We start from the raw sequence: 17,566 nt of genomic DNA on the forward strand, positions 1-17,566 counted from the left end.
AAGACATAGGTATTTAAACAAAATCTCCAAATAAACCCAAACATATTGATTCTACCAGCAATACAAACGCTTTCTAACTAGAATTAAATTTTCACAAAATCATATTTGGTTATTCAAACAAGCGCATATGCTGTGCTTCATGGTTTGACAGGGGCATCGGTTGGTCCATAAGTACCCCCTTTAATCATGTTGCTATCAATGTTTAATATTAACACGTGTTCATCCAAGACCTCGTGTCACTAATGGAGTCATGAAATTCTACATATATGCACATTTTTATGATAGTGAGGGTTTCATTTAATTAATTTCATAATAAATTACAGTGGTGACAGACTGACTAATCAGACTGTAGGAAGGAATGAATCTATCAGCTCAGTACAGGTACGGCTCACTAGAGTTGAGATTAAAATGTGCAATGACTGAACTGAAAAAAGACTATCTCGCAAATGTCACTGCTTCTGTATTTGACAACAGAAACTTAAGTATTTTCTTCAAAAACAATTATAATTTTGCTCCTTAATGTTTAAAATAGTTCTGCAGAATAAAGCAGCTAAACCATCAAAACTATTAGATCAACAACAGCACCAAGATACATATAAAGTGCTAAATAATATTTATTGTATTTTGATACAGTTTCCTTTTATCATTAGATATTACTAAAAAGAAGTAACAGTCAAACCTCAGCATACAATGTTAAACTGTTCCGAGTGGTGTTTAGGTTGAGACCATCACATATTGGAGCAAATCTTCTTATAAAAATGTGTTGTACTTTTTTAAATTCTTCCATTATCCAAAAAACACCAATAAGTTCTACAAGTAATTACGTTTAGCATTAAAAATTCACTATGTAATACTGTGTAACAGAAACTGAATAGAAAAACCTATATTAATAGAATAATAGTGAGTAAATAGGTTGTTACCATAGAGACATGTAAATAGGTTGTTACCATAGAGACACGTAAATAGGTTGTTACCATAGAGACATGTAAATAGGTTGTTACCATAGAGACATGTAAATAGGTTGTTACCATAGAGACATGTAAATAGGTTGTTACCATAGAGACATGTAAATAGGTTGTTACCATAGAGACATGTAAATTGGTTGTTACCATAGAGACATGTAAATAGGTTGATACCATAAAGACATGTAAATGAGTCTTTCCACAGAACTAGTCCACAGGTGTGTGATTAAACAAATCAAATATTTTCCATTTAAATTATCACAAAGTAAAAACAGTATCATAATGGATCAGTGTTTACTCGGATAGCACCAATCCAAACATCAATTGACACAAAGTATGACTTCCAGCGACCAACACTTATTGATATAAAGAGCATTATTACGTGGTGTCCCCGACAGTTGATGCAAAAAGTGTGACATGAAAGCATTGGGGTCTGAAATGTAAAATAATGTATTCAAAGAAAGCATTGTTTTTTTTGCAGATTCGTTTTCTTGTCATCTGCGAAGTTGAATTCACTCTGCCGATGGTACCAATGTAACAGGGACACCGCATCACCTGGTGTCCTTGTTACATTGGCAACCTAAATTAAGAATAACTAACCTAAATAACTAGAATCAAAAGATATAAACATGTATGATCACTGTAATTGTATGTTGGAAGTAACATTACTTCAAATTATTGACATAGTGTTATCATTTAGCAAAATTGCCAGTGTAACCAGGAAATTGTGTCCCCTTGTGTCTCTGTTACACCGGCAACCTGTATGTATGGTAAGACAGGCAATTGTTTTATGTAAAGTATATTGTTTGCACTTCATAATCCCATGACCAAACAAGAGTGAAACGATTGATTTGGGAATTATGATAAATGCACGTGTGCACACAACTCCCAAAAAATTATCCGTTGACGGCTGTCACCAAACCCTTGCAACGAAATCCTATCAACAAATTTAACTATTTTTCAGTAAAGTCGTTCAAGTATAATAATGATACAAAACGCATACAAACCTATTTAAATATGTTACCAAGCCTTATAAAGGTTACCGCAAATTCCTAAAACTAACCCATCTGATCGGATCCTACACAAGTAGACAGATTTTTTTGGACGAAAGTCGCTACAAAACGCTTGAAAAGCTTGGATTAATAAAAGTTAAGACCAGAAATTGAAACGCTGGACAACAGAGAATAGAACGATAAAGTCTTGCGCGTTTCATGGAAAAAACGTGCACTTTTCACCAGTCTATAGCATTGTCGAATTGCCGAAGGTTTCGGCAATTAACATAGGAGTACAGAAATCGTTTCATTCTTGCCGATTTCAATTTTTTCATTTTCAATTTCATTTGCCGACTATTTTGAATACTTCGCATTCTAACTGATGTCCACGCAGTGTCAGTAAAGCAAATGAAGATGATATTTTTTTACGTTTCTTATGAGATTATTGCAATAATTAATTATAAGTTTGGATGACTACAGAACAATGACTACGTAGTACAGATTTTCTAAAAATCTATATAAATATCACAACTTCATGATATTGTTAGCTATGCCGTTTTGAAATGTAAAAAAAATTGTGCTTTGGTTTTATATTATTACTATATAAATAATATTGGTTATTCTAATAATATCAGTGCATTTTACTTCTAATATTGGCCAATACTGCATTTCTCTTTTTGCAGGAGAGATATAAACATATAATCTTTTCCTTTCATTATTGCTGTTTGTTGTATATAATAACACCCACACCCAGTACATTACAGCTACCATTGCAGTAATCCTATTTGACTGCTAATATTGCATTTCTCAACCATCAGTACCCTTTCTTTTTCCAATATCACTTTGGTCGTGGGCTGTATGACAGTGGAATTTCTAGTTTACTGTTCTTATAGCATTGTAACCTTATTACACAAGTATTAAAGCAGGTGAAAGATGATTAAGCTTGTGTCTTTTTGTTTGATAAAAAGGTATGATATGGTGTCTGTCCCTTGTTACATCGGCAACCTGTCCCTGACCTGTTGTAGAAACACCAATATACTGCGAAATTTACCAACGAAACAGCAAAAAACTGTTTTGTTTGCAAAATTTGAATAGTTGGGGCCTGTTGGGCTTCCTGAAAGTAATGCTAAATTTAGTGTAGGGATGATTTGAGATTTTGACCTCCATGTCACACTTTGTGGGCGAGTTCTATGGAAATACCCAAATAGCTTGTTACTATAGAGACATGTAAATAACTTGTTACCATAGAGACATGTAAATAGCTTGTTACCATAGTGACATGTAAATAAGTTCGCTAGTCAAGTGAATAATAAAAATATGTGGCAAAACTAACTTCAGCTCACGGTAATAATAGATTAAGTAATTTAATATGCTTATTATTTTACCCTTTAGTTTTAATTTCTAGCTGTCTTTTTGTATATTAGTTTCAAAAAACCATAATATTTTAATTGATTTCAGACGAGTGTTGACAATTGCTTCATATGTAAAGAGAAATATCTGCTCAAATTTTAAGTTGTATGTCCAAAAGTTCATATTAAGAGGTAAATCGTATGTCAAGGTTTGACCGTAACAGTTGTGCCGTTAAATGTTTCCTGCAACAAAAGGTCTCCTTCCTATAGTAGTTCCAAACTACGCATATCTTATATAGCATATCAGAGGATAAGATAGTATTGACTATATGCAAGCTCAAGCGCAGAGTGCAGCTAATATGGTTTTATGAATAGGATATGGCATACTATAAACAGGATATGGCATACTATGAACAGGATATGGCATACTATAAACAGGATATGGCATACTATGAAAGCTGTGTTTATGAATAGGATATGGCATACTATGAAAGCTGTGTTTATGAATAGGATATGGCATACTATGAAAGCTGTGTTTATGAACAGGATATGGCATACTATGAAAGCTGTGTTTATGAATAGGATATGGCATACTATGGAAGCTGTGTTTATAAACAGGATATGGCATACTATGAAAGCTGTGTTTATGAACAGGATATGGCATACTATGAAAGCTGTGTTTATGAACAGGATATGGCATACTAGGAAGCTGTGTTTATAAACAGGATATGGCATACTATGAAAGCTGTGTTTATGAACAGGATATGGCATACTATGAAAGCTGTGTTTATGAATAGGATATGGCATACTATGAAAGCTGTGTTTATGAATAGGATATGGCATACTATGAAAGCTGTGTTTATGAACAGGATATGGCATACTATGAAAGCTGTGTTTATAAACAGGATATGACATACTATGAAAGCTGTGTTTATGAATAGGATATGGCATACTATGGAAGCTGTGTTTATAAACAGGATATGGCATACTATGAAAGCTGTGTTTATGAACAGGATATGGCATACTATGAAAGCTGTGTTTATGAACAGGATATGGCATACTATGAAAGCTGTGTTTATGAACAGGATATGGCATACTAGGAAGCTGTGTTTATAAACAGGATATGGCATACTATGAAAGCTGTGTTTATGAACAGGATATGGCATACTATGAAAGCTGTGTTTATGAATAGGATATGGCATACTATGAAAGCTGTGTTTATGAACAAGATATGGCATACTATGAAAGCTGTGTTTATGAACAGGATATGACATACTATGGAAGCTGTGTTTATAAACAGGATATGGCATACTATGAAAGCTGTGTTTATGAATAGGATATGGCATACTATGAAAGCTGTGTTTATGAATAGGTTATGGCATACTATGAAAGCTGTGTTTATGAATAGGATATGGCATACTATGAAAGCTGTGTTTATGAATAGGATATGGCATACTATGAAAGCTGTGTTTATGAATAGGATATGGCATACTATGAAAGCTGTGTTTATGAACAAGATATGGCATACTATGAAAGCTGTGTTTATGAACAGGATATGACATACTATGGAAGCTGTGTTTATAAACAGGATATGGCATACTATGAAAGCTGTGTTTATGAACAGGATATGGCATACTATGAAAGCTGTGTTTATGAATAGGTTATGGCATACTATGAAAGCTGTGTTTATGAATAGGATATGGCATACTATGAAAGCTGTGTTTATGAACAGGATATGGCATACTATGAAAGCTGTGTTTATGAATAGGATATGGCATACTATGAAAGCTGTGTTTATGAACAGGATATGGCATACTATGGAAGCTGTGTTTATGAACAGGATATGGCATACTATGAAAGCTGTGTTTATGAACAGGATATGGCATACTATGAAAGCTGTGTTTATGAACAGGATATGGCATACTATGAAAGCTGTGTTTATGAACAGGATATGGCATACTATGAAAGCTGTGTTTATGAACAGGATATGGCATACTATAAAAGCTGTGTTTATGAACAGGATATGACATACTATGAAAGCTGTGTTTATGAACAAAATATGGCATACTATGAAAGCTGTGTTTATGAACAAGATATGGCATACTATGAAAGCTGTGTTTATGAACAGGATATGACATACTATGAAAGCTGTGCGAATGTGCTGAGCAGTGATCTTGTTCTCATCTGTAGCCCCAGCTCCTTCACTCACACATCGGGCTCTTTCCGTCACAGATTTAACCACTGGTATGACAAATGACTGCATGACCTAGAAAGGAGCAAAAAGATAGAGCAATCATAGTCATCACTATGGAAATATTTCGTTTTCTAGAATCACAATCTAGGCTGTATGACCATCAAATTAGCGTATAAAGCTTATATTCACTGCTCTAAGTGGCCTACCAGTCCCGACCCTCTACCTGACCCAACAGCTAACATCATGCCACCTACACATCACAATCATAATACAGCTGGCTTTATGAAAAATTGAAAGCATTTTATTTGAATAAGTTTTTAGGGTTTATTACACTTGAGTTGGACCTGAAAAAAGAAAGCTCTATATTATATAATAGCTTGTGTATGTATGCTGTGTAGTACTATAGCCATATTGGAGTTATGCCACATGTTATATGATAATATAACTATTGTGGAGTTATGTCACATGTTATACAATACTGAAACATACTGAAATGAAACATCTTATAAATGAACAAATATATTTACTACAAATACACTGATCACAAGGTACATGTATTACAATTGATTTCGGCTCCATAATACACAATATTCTTAAATTTAACACAAATTATACTACTGTAACATTTAATATTAAAGAATAATACATATGGAGCAAGACACATATTTTCGATTTGTCAAGAAAAGAATGAATACCAGCCTTGGTTTCAAGTTATCTTCACAAATTAAAATGGACTAAACTAAATGATGGAATTACTCTCCCATACTCAGGCTAGAGCTGGGTGTAATGAGCTGCTTGTGTCAACCGTGTGCGCCATAATAATTTAGCTAATTACTTTCACAGAATAGACCAAGGTTATCAACCAGATCTAAGGTGAAACTGCAACTCCAAAATTGCCCATCCATTTTTGATAAAAAAACTAAAAACACAGTCTAAAATACAAGGAACTTTGCCAGCAGTGCTGCTAGGCCAGATAATAATAGAGTGCAAGATTTGGTTCCTTGTATTTTTAAAACCTGTCGGTAACTCTTTTTTCTAGACCTTTCTACACTTGGATAGCATGAGAACTTGCATAATTTGTTTTATACCTTCAATATAAGCAATCAGTTTCTCACAGTCAAACTTAAATTTCTAGTTGTCTTTGTCAACATCCATATTGTGATTTTCACAAAAAGGTGAACCTAACAGTAACTTGATTTGATAAAAGAACTGAAAATAAGCCCTAGTAATCTTTCCTTCTCTGCAGCGCACGCTGCCAAAGAGTCCACTACTCACCCCATGACCGAGCTCAGACAAAGCTATAATGCACCCATAGTGTGTAGTCAGCGCTGCTGCCGGGTTGTGCAAGGCCTCACTCAGAACCCTGACAACCCTCGTCTGTATATCATTGGTGCTCATACTGAATTTTCTAAAACCAAAGAAGATTCCGTTTTAACCTGAGAACAGATGGTATTGCAGTTTCATAAAATGATGATGATGAGACGTCAAGTGAAAAACTAGTGGAAGTTGAAACAAACAGGAGGTAATCAGGCTCTAGACCTGGGGGTCCTCCCTTGTTTTGTGACGATACTGACGACCCGACGACAGGGATATTTAAAAAGTGACAGACGAGACGACCATTTATCAATGTAGGTGACGAGGTGACGATGATTGTGTAAGTAGGATTACTAAAGGTACGGCTGCACGTAACGAATTTTTCGTTGGTTCTGAGTTCTGGTTGAAATCATGAAAAACGCAGAATTAATCGGTCGAAATTCACAGAATTATTTGAGCTGTGCATGCCCACCGAGTTCGTCAACGAAACGCTTTTAACAGATTAATCAAATTATTAGCGAGCACGATTCTAGCAGCTTTAGAAATTAGTATAGTCCAAGACATGTATCGCGTCACACAATAAAAATACGAAAGCATTTGAACATAGAACACACGATGTAACTGTTTAAGTCGAGCTATTATTGGTTAGCGAGCACGATTCTAGCAAATTTTAAGATATATGTAGTCCGAGAACATAATGCGACACACAAGAAAAATATTACAGAAAGTTACCATAGTAAATACGATGCAACTGACTTGTTTGCGCTAGAGATGTCAACATTTTCTACTACAAAACTTTTGCTGCTAAAAAGGAAATATAATTAAAAAATAAACAAATTGTAGCTGTAGCGTCCAAACAATAAATACATTCAATAACGCAATCTAAGCAGTTGCATCATGTGTACTATGTTGAATTGCACTTATACTTTTATTGCGTGTCATTATACGTCTCTTGGACTATACTAATTGCAAAAGTTGCTGGGATCGTGCACGCTAGCACGATTCTAGCAGCGCAGAATAATTCTGTGTTTCAATCATTTCGTGATTTTGGTTAGAACCAACGGAAATTTTGTTACGTGTAGCCGTACCTTTACTAACTTATTATTTGTTCATAAATCACCACAGTCAACCGAAACTTCACTAGTTTTGGTTTGAAGCATCTGGCCCAGCATTTATAGACTGCCAAATAATTAAAGCAATGAAATGCCACGACATTGACAGCAAATCCGTTTCCAAGTCTGTGACTGACAGTGATCTCGGTCTATTTTATTTAGGTTCTATTTAGGTTCTAGGTATTTAGGTCTATTTTATTTAGGTCGATCTCGGTCTAAGACAATCTCGGACTATTTTCAGTACAAGAAATATAGCCCTAAAAACCTAAGACGGCTGTCACTCTTCGCGGAGTAATCAGCAACGCTCCCAAACATCACTAATATGTTTGTGAAGGTCGCTGGTTGAGCCATGCTTTTGGTTAGCAGAAGTTCAAACTGAGCGAGTTTCAGATTTTTAACGCAACCCAGTGCCACCAGAATAGATATTTGTATTAAAATAACGAATGTGAAGAAAGAGGTTGTTTTGGTTACCAACTTGAAAAAGGTGACAGTGATTTTAAAAGTGACGATAGTGATTTTAAAAGTGACGACAGTGATTTTAAAAGTGACTATTCTGACAACAGCTTTGTGTGGTAGGACCCCCAGACCTTCATCCAATAAGTGTACAAGAAACCATATGAATTTGTGGCACTCTTATTGGCTGCGTGTGGTAAATTAAGCATAAATAGTATTAAAAACAACAAATAAAAGAATACGAACAAACGCCTTAAAATAAAACCTGAACAACTTTTATAAACTCAAGATGCAGGTAATCTGAGATTGCTGGCGTTTACCTGCAGATTTGGCAGAGGATCTTAGAAGAGAAATCCCGGAGAGCCCAGTGATTGTCTGACTCCGGTTTTATACACAGCTGCTTGCTGACAATACACGTAAGCACGGCCGGTATGAGTTCATGCAGCTAAAACAAGTTTACGACAGAAAGTAGAAACCATGCTAGGATCTTAGAAGGATGACAATAGACCTCTTGTTAGCAGGAAAAGTCATCCATATTACCAGCTCAGTCAGATGTGTAATTGTCAGCAGGACCAAGTTAGTGGCAGGAAGTCTGGTAAGCTAGCAACACCAGCCATAAAAAAGCCTGTGATGAACAAGTACTACTGTAGATTTAATAGATCTAACGCTCAGTTGTTTCTATGATACGCATTCACATTCCAAGATATTCAAATGAGCCCATAAAACTACAGAGATTTAACAAAAGTGTGCTCTGACCAACAGGCGGCACAATAAATTAACTGCAACAACTAAGTAATTTAAGCAAGAAAAATCATGGGATAACTCCAAATTAATCAAGTCTCCGCACTCTTATTCAACATAGCATAAGTTCTTTAAAATCGCATGTCACAAATTTGCTACACGTTAAATTCATATACAGTCAAACATGGATAACTCGAACTTCAAGGGACCGAGCAAAAGTGTTCGAATTATCAGAGCGTTCAAGTTATCAGAGCACTGTCACAAGTCCATATATTTACTTATTTATTAGTAGATACATGTACATATACAAACTATAATATAAATCAAAAGCACAAATGGCTTGTTTCAAATTAAATGCTTCTAATGTAAAGTTTAAAACGTTTTCATGAAAAAGTATAGAGATTTTTCTATCACTTGAGATTGGTTTGTTGTTTGAGGTGATGTTATTGCCAGGACGCTTTTCAGATTGGCATTGGCAAAACTTGATCGTTGTTGAAATGCTCAAAAGAAAAGACATTTTTTTCTTTTGGGGTTTTACCCACGATCAATTTTGCCGTTTCTTCTTGAAGTTTATGCAGATTACCTTACTTTACCTGGGATTCGTTAAGAGCAACACTCCGAGGCAGTTCAATTAGAAGTTTTACGAGGTTTTACGGTACATTCTATATCACTCACGCTTTTTTAATAGATACTTATTGAATGTACACACGTATTCTGTGTTTAGGTCAAACGATGAATAGTTTTTTGTAGCTCAGACAACGTATACGTTTAATTACACCAATTTTAAGACGTTTTAAACATTCAACATTCCGACGTTGATTCAACACGGAATCAACGTCGGAAAACTATTCATCACGGGCTAGCCGGGTCACGCACTCAAGGATTTTCGCCACGCACATACAAAACAACATGCGATTTTTGTTTTGTATGTGCGTGGCGAAAATCCTTGCGCGCGTGACCCGGCTAGCCCGTGCTATTCATCGTATCGCAGTATAAATCAATTTTCACCAAACTTTTAGAAAAGTCGTTGACAAAAATATTTTGCCGATGGTGGTAATAACGACGCTTATGAATTACGAAAAGATGAAGTTTACCTCTATGGCTTTGAATAAAGTGATTTTCTAAAGCGATAACAACCGTTTCGGTAGCCGTTGGGCAAAAAAACAGTTCGAATTAACAGTGTTGAGTTCGAGTTATCTATAGCAATTTATCATTACGTGGGAACGGACCAAAGGAAATGTTCGAATTAACCATGTGTTCGAGCTATCCGTGGACGAGTTATCCATGTTTGACTGTACTTTCATATTAAAAATAGTTCTATGGATGTTGCACAGATGAACTCCAATTTAAGGAATAGTCTATGGATGTTGCACATACATACATCAATGTAAGGAATAGTTTTATGGATGTTGCATATACATACATCAATGTAAGGAATAGTCTATGGATGTTGCATATACAAAAATCAATGTAAGGAATAGTTCTATGGATGTTGCATATACATACATCAATGTAAGGAATAATGTATAGATGTTGCACATACATACATAAATGTAAGGAATATCTCCAAGTTAAACTCACATATTTTTCCATGTAGAGTGAGCTGTTATCAAGGAGAGACTTTAGCATTCTCATTAAGTAGATTAGGATGGCGAGATTGTGATTTACACAGTTGACCTTGACACCCTCCGATATAAATGTAGCTATTCTCGGTAATATCTTATGTAGCCCAGGGTCTTGAGCGAGACTAGCGAGGGCCTCTGATCTTCTGGGCTCATCCGGACCTACACAAGCCTCTGTTATCTCCTTGTACAACAGTTGCTGCTCCTAGAAATAATGGCAGAAGGAGGTGGCAACAGAAGTTGGAGTTATAATGAAAATCAAACAAGTCACAATTCAAAATGAATAACCAGTTAAACAGACTAAAGACTAAAATATCTTTTATCAGCGCAATAGCATGAAATATTGTTATTTGATAAAAAAGGTAACTTTTTGACTTGGTTTGAGCATGAAAATTTATATTTAAATCTTTGGGAAAAAAGGGCACCAAAGACTGACATTTGATTTGATTGCTTATAGACATAATCTTCAAAGTGTGGAGCAGCCAATCACAATTATTCAATGCACCAGATGTACCAGTTTCTTCATAAAAACAACTAAAACAAATCAAAATACCTGAAATCAAATATGCTTACATGAAAGTATTAAATAAATGAGAGATATATAACCAAATGCATCTCCTAAACGTCATTCAGTAAAATATACATACAACAGAGAGGTCATGCTCAGAGAGAGGCTTGATTCTAACATCTTTCGACTTCTTGCTTATTAGCTTGTTCTTGGTCATTTTGTCTCCAGTAGCTTTTGTTGCTGTATGCACAAAATCTAACTTATCTTCCGATTCAACATGTAACATGTCTATATCATACTATGTTTACATACGTAACATGTCAGTATATCATACATGCCTACATATATTAAAGATTGTATGTTGAAAATTACTTTTATGTCAAGACAAATCTGTGCTAAAAATTCAAGTGATGTATTAAAAGATTTATATTTGGGGGTGAGTTGAAGCTTGACTGTATGTTAATTTCCTATACCCTATGTCTACACAGATTGTGTATGTCTATAAAATGCCTTTAAGGATCCCATCTGGCTACATACTCTATCAAACACATATTCATCAGATTGCAGCAGGTCTACCATAAACTCCAAATAAACCGAGAAAGAGATACAGGGAAGCATGAGGACCATACCTGGGTTAATACCTTCAACCTTCTGAGTGTCTCTAGAAAGAGGAGGAGGGTTCTCTGGGATAGCAGGCTGTACACCCTCTATTGCCAGCCAGTGAGCTAGAGAAACAACAGGCCATATGAACAACAACTTCAATATCTGACATATATTAAATGGTAAACACAAATACTATTTGCCACTATGGACCGAAGTCCACCAATAGCTACCAAATACAAAGCGTTTTAACCTATTGACCCAACATTGTCGGCAGCAACAGGGAACAGTAGTATACACTAAGAGGTACACATCTTGGTCTTGGATTGTCTCAAGCGCACGAGCCCCCCCTTTGAGTTTCAAGGATAATATCAATTTCTAGAAGATCCCCAGTACCATGGGCTATCGATAGGAATTCAGGAAGTTTTTCATAGTTCACAATTTCGATGCAGCAGCTCAATTTAGTTCAGTTGCTACCAATAGCACGTGGAAGAGCACAACTCATTGTTTTTTCCCACGAACAGACAACTCTGAAAATGAGTGCCAAGGAGACTCACTCAATATGATAAGGTCTACCTTTCAAGGAGCACTGCAGAGGCAGTTTGGGCAAAGGTTTTAAAGCAACCTCATCCAGGTCCAACTCCTTGTCATCCGTAAAATGTATATCCCTCCCTCCACCACTCGCATTACGAAAGGGGATGTAGTCAGAGCTAGTGAAGCCATAAAGTGGCTAGGAGAAAAAATGACATAAAACCATAAATTAATAAATGTGATACTATGAGGCTAAAACGTATACAGATAAATTTGGAGGAAATAGTTTTAATTTCATAGCCATTGTGAGAGAGCGCGGCACGAGTGTCTTCAAATCTGGATTCAGTTTTAACTGAACTTAAAAAAGCAGAAAAGGAATTAAAAATAGCTCCTCTCCACTGAGCAGTGAAGAAGAATTTTCTATTAAAGTTTATTTACAGTTAATTAACAAAGGTTTAGTGTACTAAAAGTGTTGCTTTCAATTGCAGTTGGCAGTTGAAGCGAAAGGTTGTTGTGGTCGTGCTCTGCTGTTCTTGTATACATATACTGTACATTCAGACTCTACATATCCTCACATTACAAGCTATTAAGAGCCAGCTACTTATTCTTGGATTACTAAGCTGTGTCAAAAGAGGGTGTGGGGTAATCTCTACGAGCCATCCCCAAACTGCGGTAAGTTTTCTCCTTCGTGAATAAGACTGGAAGAAAAGGAAAACAAAATGTTACTGAAGCTACTGACAGTTCTGCCTCTGTGCATTTTTTCATTGCAAACAGATTTTTTCATTGTAATATTTTGTTTCCAGGCGGGTTTTAGAATTATTTCATAGTATGGGAACTAATAAATTTATATTTAGCTATTTTATATTAGAAATATTGCATTGAGATGAGTGAACTGACAGACTGAGCACATAGGAGCTCAGTCTCAGACCACCTTATGCTTGTCTGCCCACGGATGACAGTATTAAATTTTAAACAATTCGTGTGAATTTAACACCAAAATGTATATATATATTTTTTGCAGCAAACATTGGGCACTATGATGCCATGTTTTTAGACTGTACTTTCTTTCACAATCGAGTTGGTTTTTCACCATCGATTTTTTGGCAGCAGTTTCGCTCTGTGCGCTCACGGCTACAAGCAAAAATGACATTCGGGCAAACGACAGCACTCGGCCATTGCTTAAAGATCTGATTGCACCATTGAAGTCATTCAAATGAAATTAAGACCAATATAAGGCTAAAACATCAGCTTCAATTTGATGTCATTTTTGTCTTTGTGGACTAGCCCTGTCCAGAGATGTAAACGTTTGAATGAGATCATTTTTTGAAACGCTCAGATTCAAGCAGGTGCTTTATTCGTGACGTGTATAGTGAGCGTATATGTAAGAGTCAGTGAGTGATAAATATACGATCTGTTTTTTAGCCAATCATCAGCATGAAATTTTTATATAGGCCACAATAAATGTTATCGCTAACAAAACACATTCACCGTGATATCAAAGATTCTCGTCATTGGGAAATATACTTAATTACTAGATCGCACATGCTGCGTCGGACTCATTTTATTGACAAACAACAGAATTTTAATAATGCTTCCAGTTTCATCGACGGTGACTCAGTTTTCTGAGCATAAGCTGGTAAAAGATTAGAGCAGACAGCCTGTGGTTAGAGCTGACAAGCGTCAGCAGCTTTATGCTGCAGAGAAAAATAGGAGAATGGAGATAAACCTATCTTTAACTTTGAGTCTCCTATATACATATGTACTAAACTAAAGGTAATAATTTTAGTACACATGAATACATTTATTAATTCATACAATTATAATTTTTTGCTATCTTGAATCATTTCATAACTTTTTTATCGTTTCACCTAGCTATAATATTTGCTTCAAATTTTCTTTGGAAGTTTTAGCTAGTAAATTAGATTTATGATCAGAATTTATGTTCACTTCTCACTTGTAAAAAATGAGGAAAATATATTGATCAATGCTCATCTTTAACTCCCAAACACAAAGCTTCGAGTTGTTGGCTTGGCATACTTATGCTTTTGTTAAACGTTTGTTCATTTTGTAATTTTACACTCTCAATCTATCTAACTCCCAAAGTGAAAGCTTTCAGTAGATACACGTTAGAATGACATATCTATGAATGACATGTATTTATTACAGTGTTTTATTGATTACAGGATATTTATATGGTGCCACCAGTGGAGCAGTTGCGTCAGTGTGGAAGCTGCCATACACGGGAAAGAGAGACATGAATGTGTGCTGCACAAACCACGTTTATGTTTTGTTTGAGTTTACTGTAGCAAAGTAATTTGTCCTATTATATGAGCTAAAACTATGTGAGTGGCCACAACTTGGATGGATGTCTTCAATAAAAACTCTTTGCTGAGATGAAAATTTTTTGGCTTGTAAAAATTATATAATAAAATAATAATGTTGAAGACAATGCAAAACATAATTGGCAGAACATATTGAATACATCATAGCCCTATTACCACCTGTGCTGAAATCTTGTCTGATAGATAGATTTATGAAGTGTAATCAGAGCTGTATTGACAGGTACTTTTGGATAGCTCGACTCAATTCCAACGAACCAAATATTAAGAGCTACTCAAAAGTTTTATGCTCCGCGCTACTAAGTGAAAACAGGTGAGTACACACCACAAACTGCCAGCCAGGTGCAAGAATGGCTTTATTAACCTTTTGCCAGAATCGGCGGATTAGTAGATTTAAAAGAAATTGACGTTGTTTTGCGTTCACTATTTTGGTCAACTTAAAAAACCATTTGTTTTGTACTTAAATGAACTAATCGAATGTGATCAGTAAATCGTTTTTACAAATTGATACTAATAATGACTAGATAACATTGACTATACATGACTTTTTAGGGATGCATTTGGTTTCAACATATATTCGAAAATATTTTTTCAAGGATGCGGCTTGCTTATTTTATCTAGTAACTAGTTTCCGGTGTGGGTAGTAACTGATAACTTCGCTGATACAAAGGCCGCAATAAAACAAGTTAACTCGACGACGTAATTACCATAGACTGGCAGAATCGTAGTCGGTACTCAGATGTTTACACAGCATTTAGAGGAAACTAATATGACATATTTTTAATCATTCTTATTTGAGGCGTTTGAAACATTTATAATAATGTATCTGTAGCTACATTTAAAATTTTATTCTAGCAATCATGAGCAAATAGAAAATACAATATATGCAAATAGAGCCGCGTAGGACTAGACTTTTATCGCAATAGCCGATGTGAATACGAGATATAGAGACAGGCTGTCTCACTATGTACATCATGTTGGGTAAGTCTGGGCACATCTTTTTATGAGCGGTTTTACCGCGATCAATTTTTGTTGATTTTAATCTTCAAATATCTCGACAGTGAGATTGCCTAAAACAACATCTTAAATGATAGAAAACATGGATACCTTCTGTTAAATCAACTAAAATCTGACGCAATCCCATCTTTAAAGAGCAAAGTCGTGCTTCCTTTCATTTGGGTGATCTACTCACAGTTGACCTGTTATGGCCACAGCGACATGGACAGCACATGCCAATAGTGAGCCGCATAAATCTTCTGGCAAGTTCCGTGTAACAAAAAGACAAGAAAGTGTCTCACCTCATAATGTTTCATCTTCAAGGTGAAGTCTACATCATGAGTAGTGAGGTTGGTCCTTTTGGAGTGACTGGCCAGTTTGAGGGCATCCTGAATGATGGTCTTCAGCCTATACAGAAAGCAAGGAGCAATTTGTTCACTTGCCTACTGACACAAAAGGTAGGTGTTTACTTGCCTACTGACACAAACAGCAGGTGTCCACTTGCCCACTGACACAAACGGTAGGTGTTTACTTGCCTACTGACACAAACAGGAAGCATTTACTTGCTTACTGACACAAACAGGAAGCATTTACTTGCCTAATTACAAAAACAGCAGGTATTTACTTGGCTACTGACACAAACAGCAGGTATTTCCTTGCTACTGATACAAACTGCATGTATTCATTTGCTTGCTGACACAAGCAGCAGGTGGTCACTGGCCTGGTGTTACAAGATACAGGTTTTCACATGAACAACATTCGGACTAAAGACAATAATAGGCTTCCTTGAAGTTGTTAACATATAAAACAGACACAAGTCTGAAACAAAAAAATGTTTGCACAGAATTTCACTATTTCATTATTATATTACATTGAGCAGACCAGACAGTCTGTAAAAGACCAGAGTTAGTTATCATGAACATTGAAGAAGTCCTCGAAAACTTCTTAGGTGCACTGAGCAATATCAGAGACAGTTACAAAACAATAGATGTGTGTTTAAACTCAGAAGTCCACCCAGTTTTGAAGGTGACAGATGAAACAGAGAGGTCTCATTCACCTGAATGTAGCATCCTCTGCTAAAAACTTAAAAGAATCCTCAGTTGCTGTAGATATGCCCACAGACTCCGCGATGACCTTGACATTTTCACTACTAACTTCTGGTGGAACTTCTTTTGTTGACTCTGCCATAACTATACTAAAACAATTATTCCAAATATCCATTATTCCCTAACAGCTGATACAATAAGTGTCTGTAGAGGTTCTAATTGGTCTAAAGGTATATAAATTTCATCCATTTATCTGATAGAGACATGTAACTATGCAACACGTCACAAGTTTAGCTACAGCTGTAATATACAACTAGAAATTCCCCTGTCATACAGCCCATGACCAAAGTGCTATTGGAAGAAAGAAAGGGTACTGATGGTTGAGAAATGCAATATTAGCAGTCAGATGGCACTGCAGGGCAATAGGATAACTGCAATGGTAGCTGTAATGTACTGGGTGTCATTATGTATAACAAACAGCAATAATGAAAGTAAAGGATTATATGTTTATATCTCTCCCCCGCAATAGGCGAAATGCAATATTAAAAGTAAAATGCACTGATATTATTAGAATAACCAATATTATTAATATAGTAATACAGTAATAATAGAAAACCAATGCACAATTTTGTTTACATTTCACAATGTCATAGCTAACAATATCAAGAAGTTGTGATATTTATATAGATTTTTAGAAAATATATTTAACAAAACTATTTAGAAAAAATAATAACAGTAACAAATTGCCCACCATCGGTCACTATATACTTCGATCTTGTAAATTCGAATGCTTATTCTTACAATTAA

The 17,566-nt window shown here is 35.6% G+C and overlaps 1 protein-coding gene across 1 annotated transcript in view; it reads right to left on the reverse strand.

Annotated features, from left to right (window-relative positions):
- The window catches only part of LOC137406516 (transcription initiation factor TFIID subunit 6-like), a 29,600-nt gene that overhangs the window by 4,666 nt on the left and 7,368 nt on the right, over window positions 1-17,566 (reverse strand). Inside the window, exons 2-10 of the mRNA XM_068093105.1 lie at window positions 16,771-16,908; window positions 16,016-16,121; window positions 12,424-12,577; window positions 11,877-11,972; window positions 11,387-11,487; window positions 10,699-10,944; window positions 8,697-8,821; window positions 6,773-6,905; window positions 5,444-5,569 (exon numbers count right to left, since the gene is read on the reverse strand). Of these exons, the coding sequence (XP_067949206.1) occupies window positions 5,444-5,569; window positions 6,773-6,905; window positions 8,697-8,821; window positions 10,699-10,944; window positions 11,387-11,487; window positions 11,877-11,972; window positions 12,424-12,577; window positions 16,016-16,121; window positions 16,771-16,901 (1,218 nt within the window). The 5' untranslated portion in view covers window positions 16,902-16,908. The remainder of the gene's footprint in view (window positions 1-5,443; window positions 5,570-6,772; window positions 6,906-8,696; window positions 8,822-10,698; window positions 10,945-11,386; window positions 11,488-11,876; window positions 11,973-12,423; window positions 12,578-16,015; window positions 16,122-16,770; window positions 16,909-17,566) is intronic.

This window comes from Watersipora subatra, chromosome 10, assembly GCF_963576615.1.
Source record: "Watersipora subatra chromosome 10, tzWatSuba1.1, whole genome shotgun sequence".
NCBI lineage: Eukaryota > Metazoa > Bryozoa > Gymnolaemata > Cheilostomatida > Watersiporidae > Watersipora > Watersipora subatra.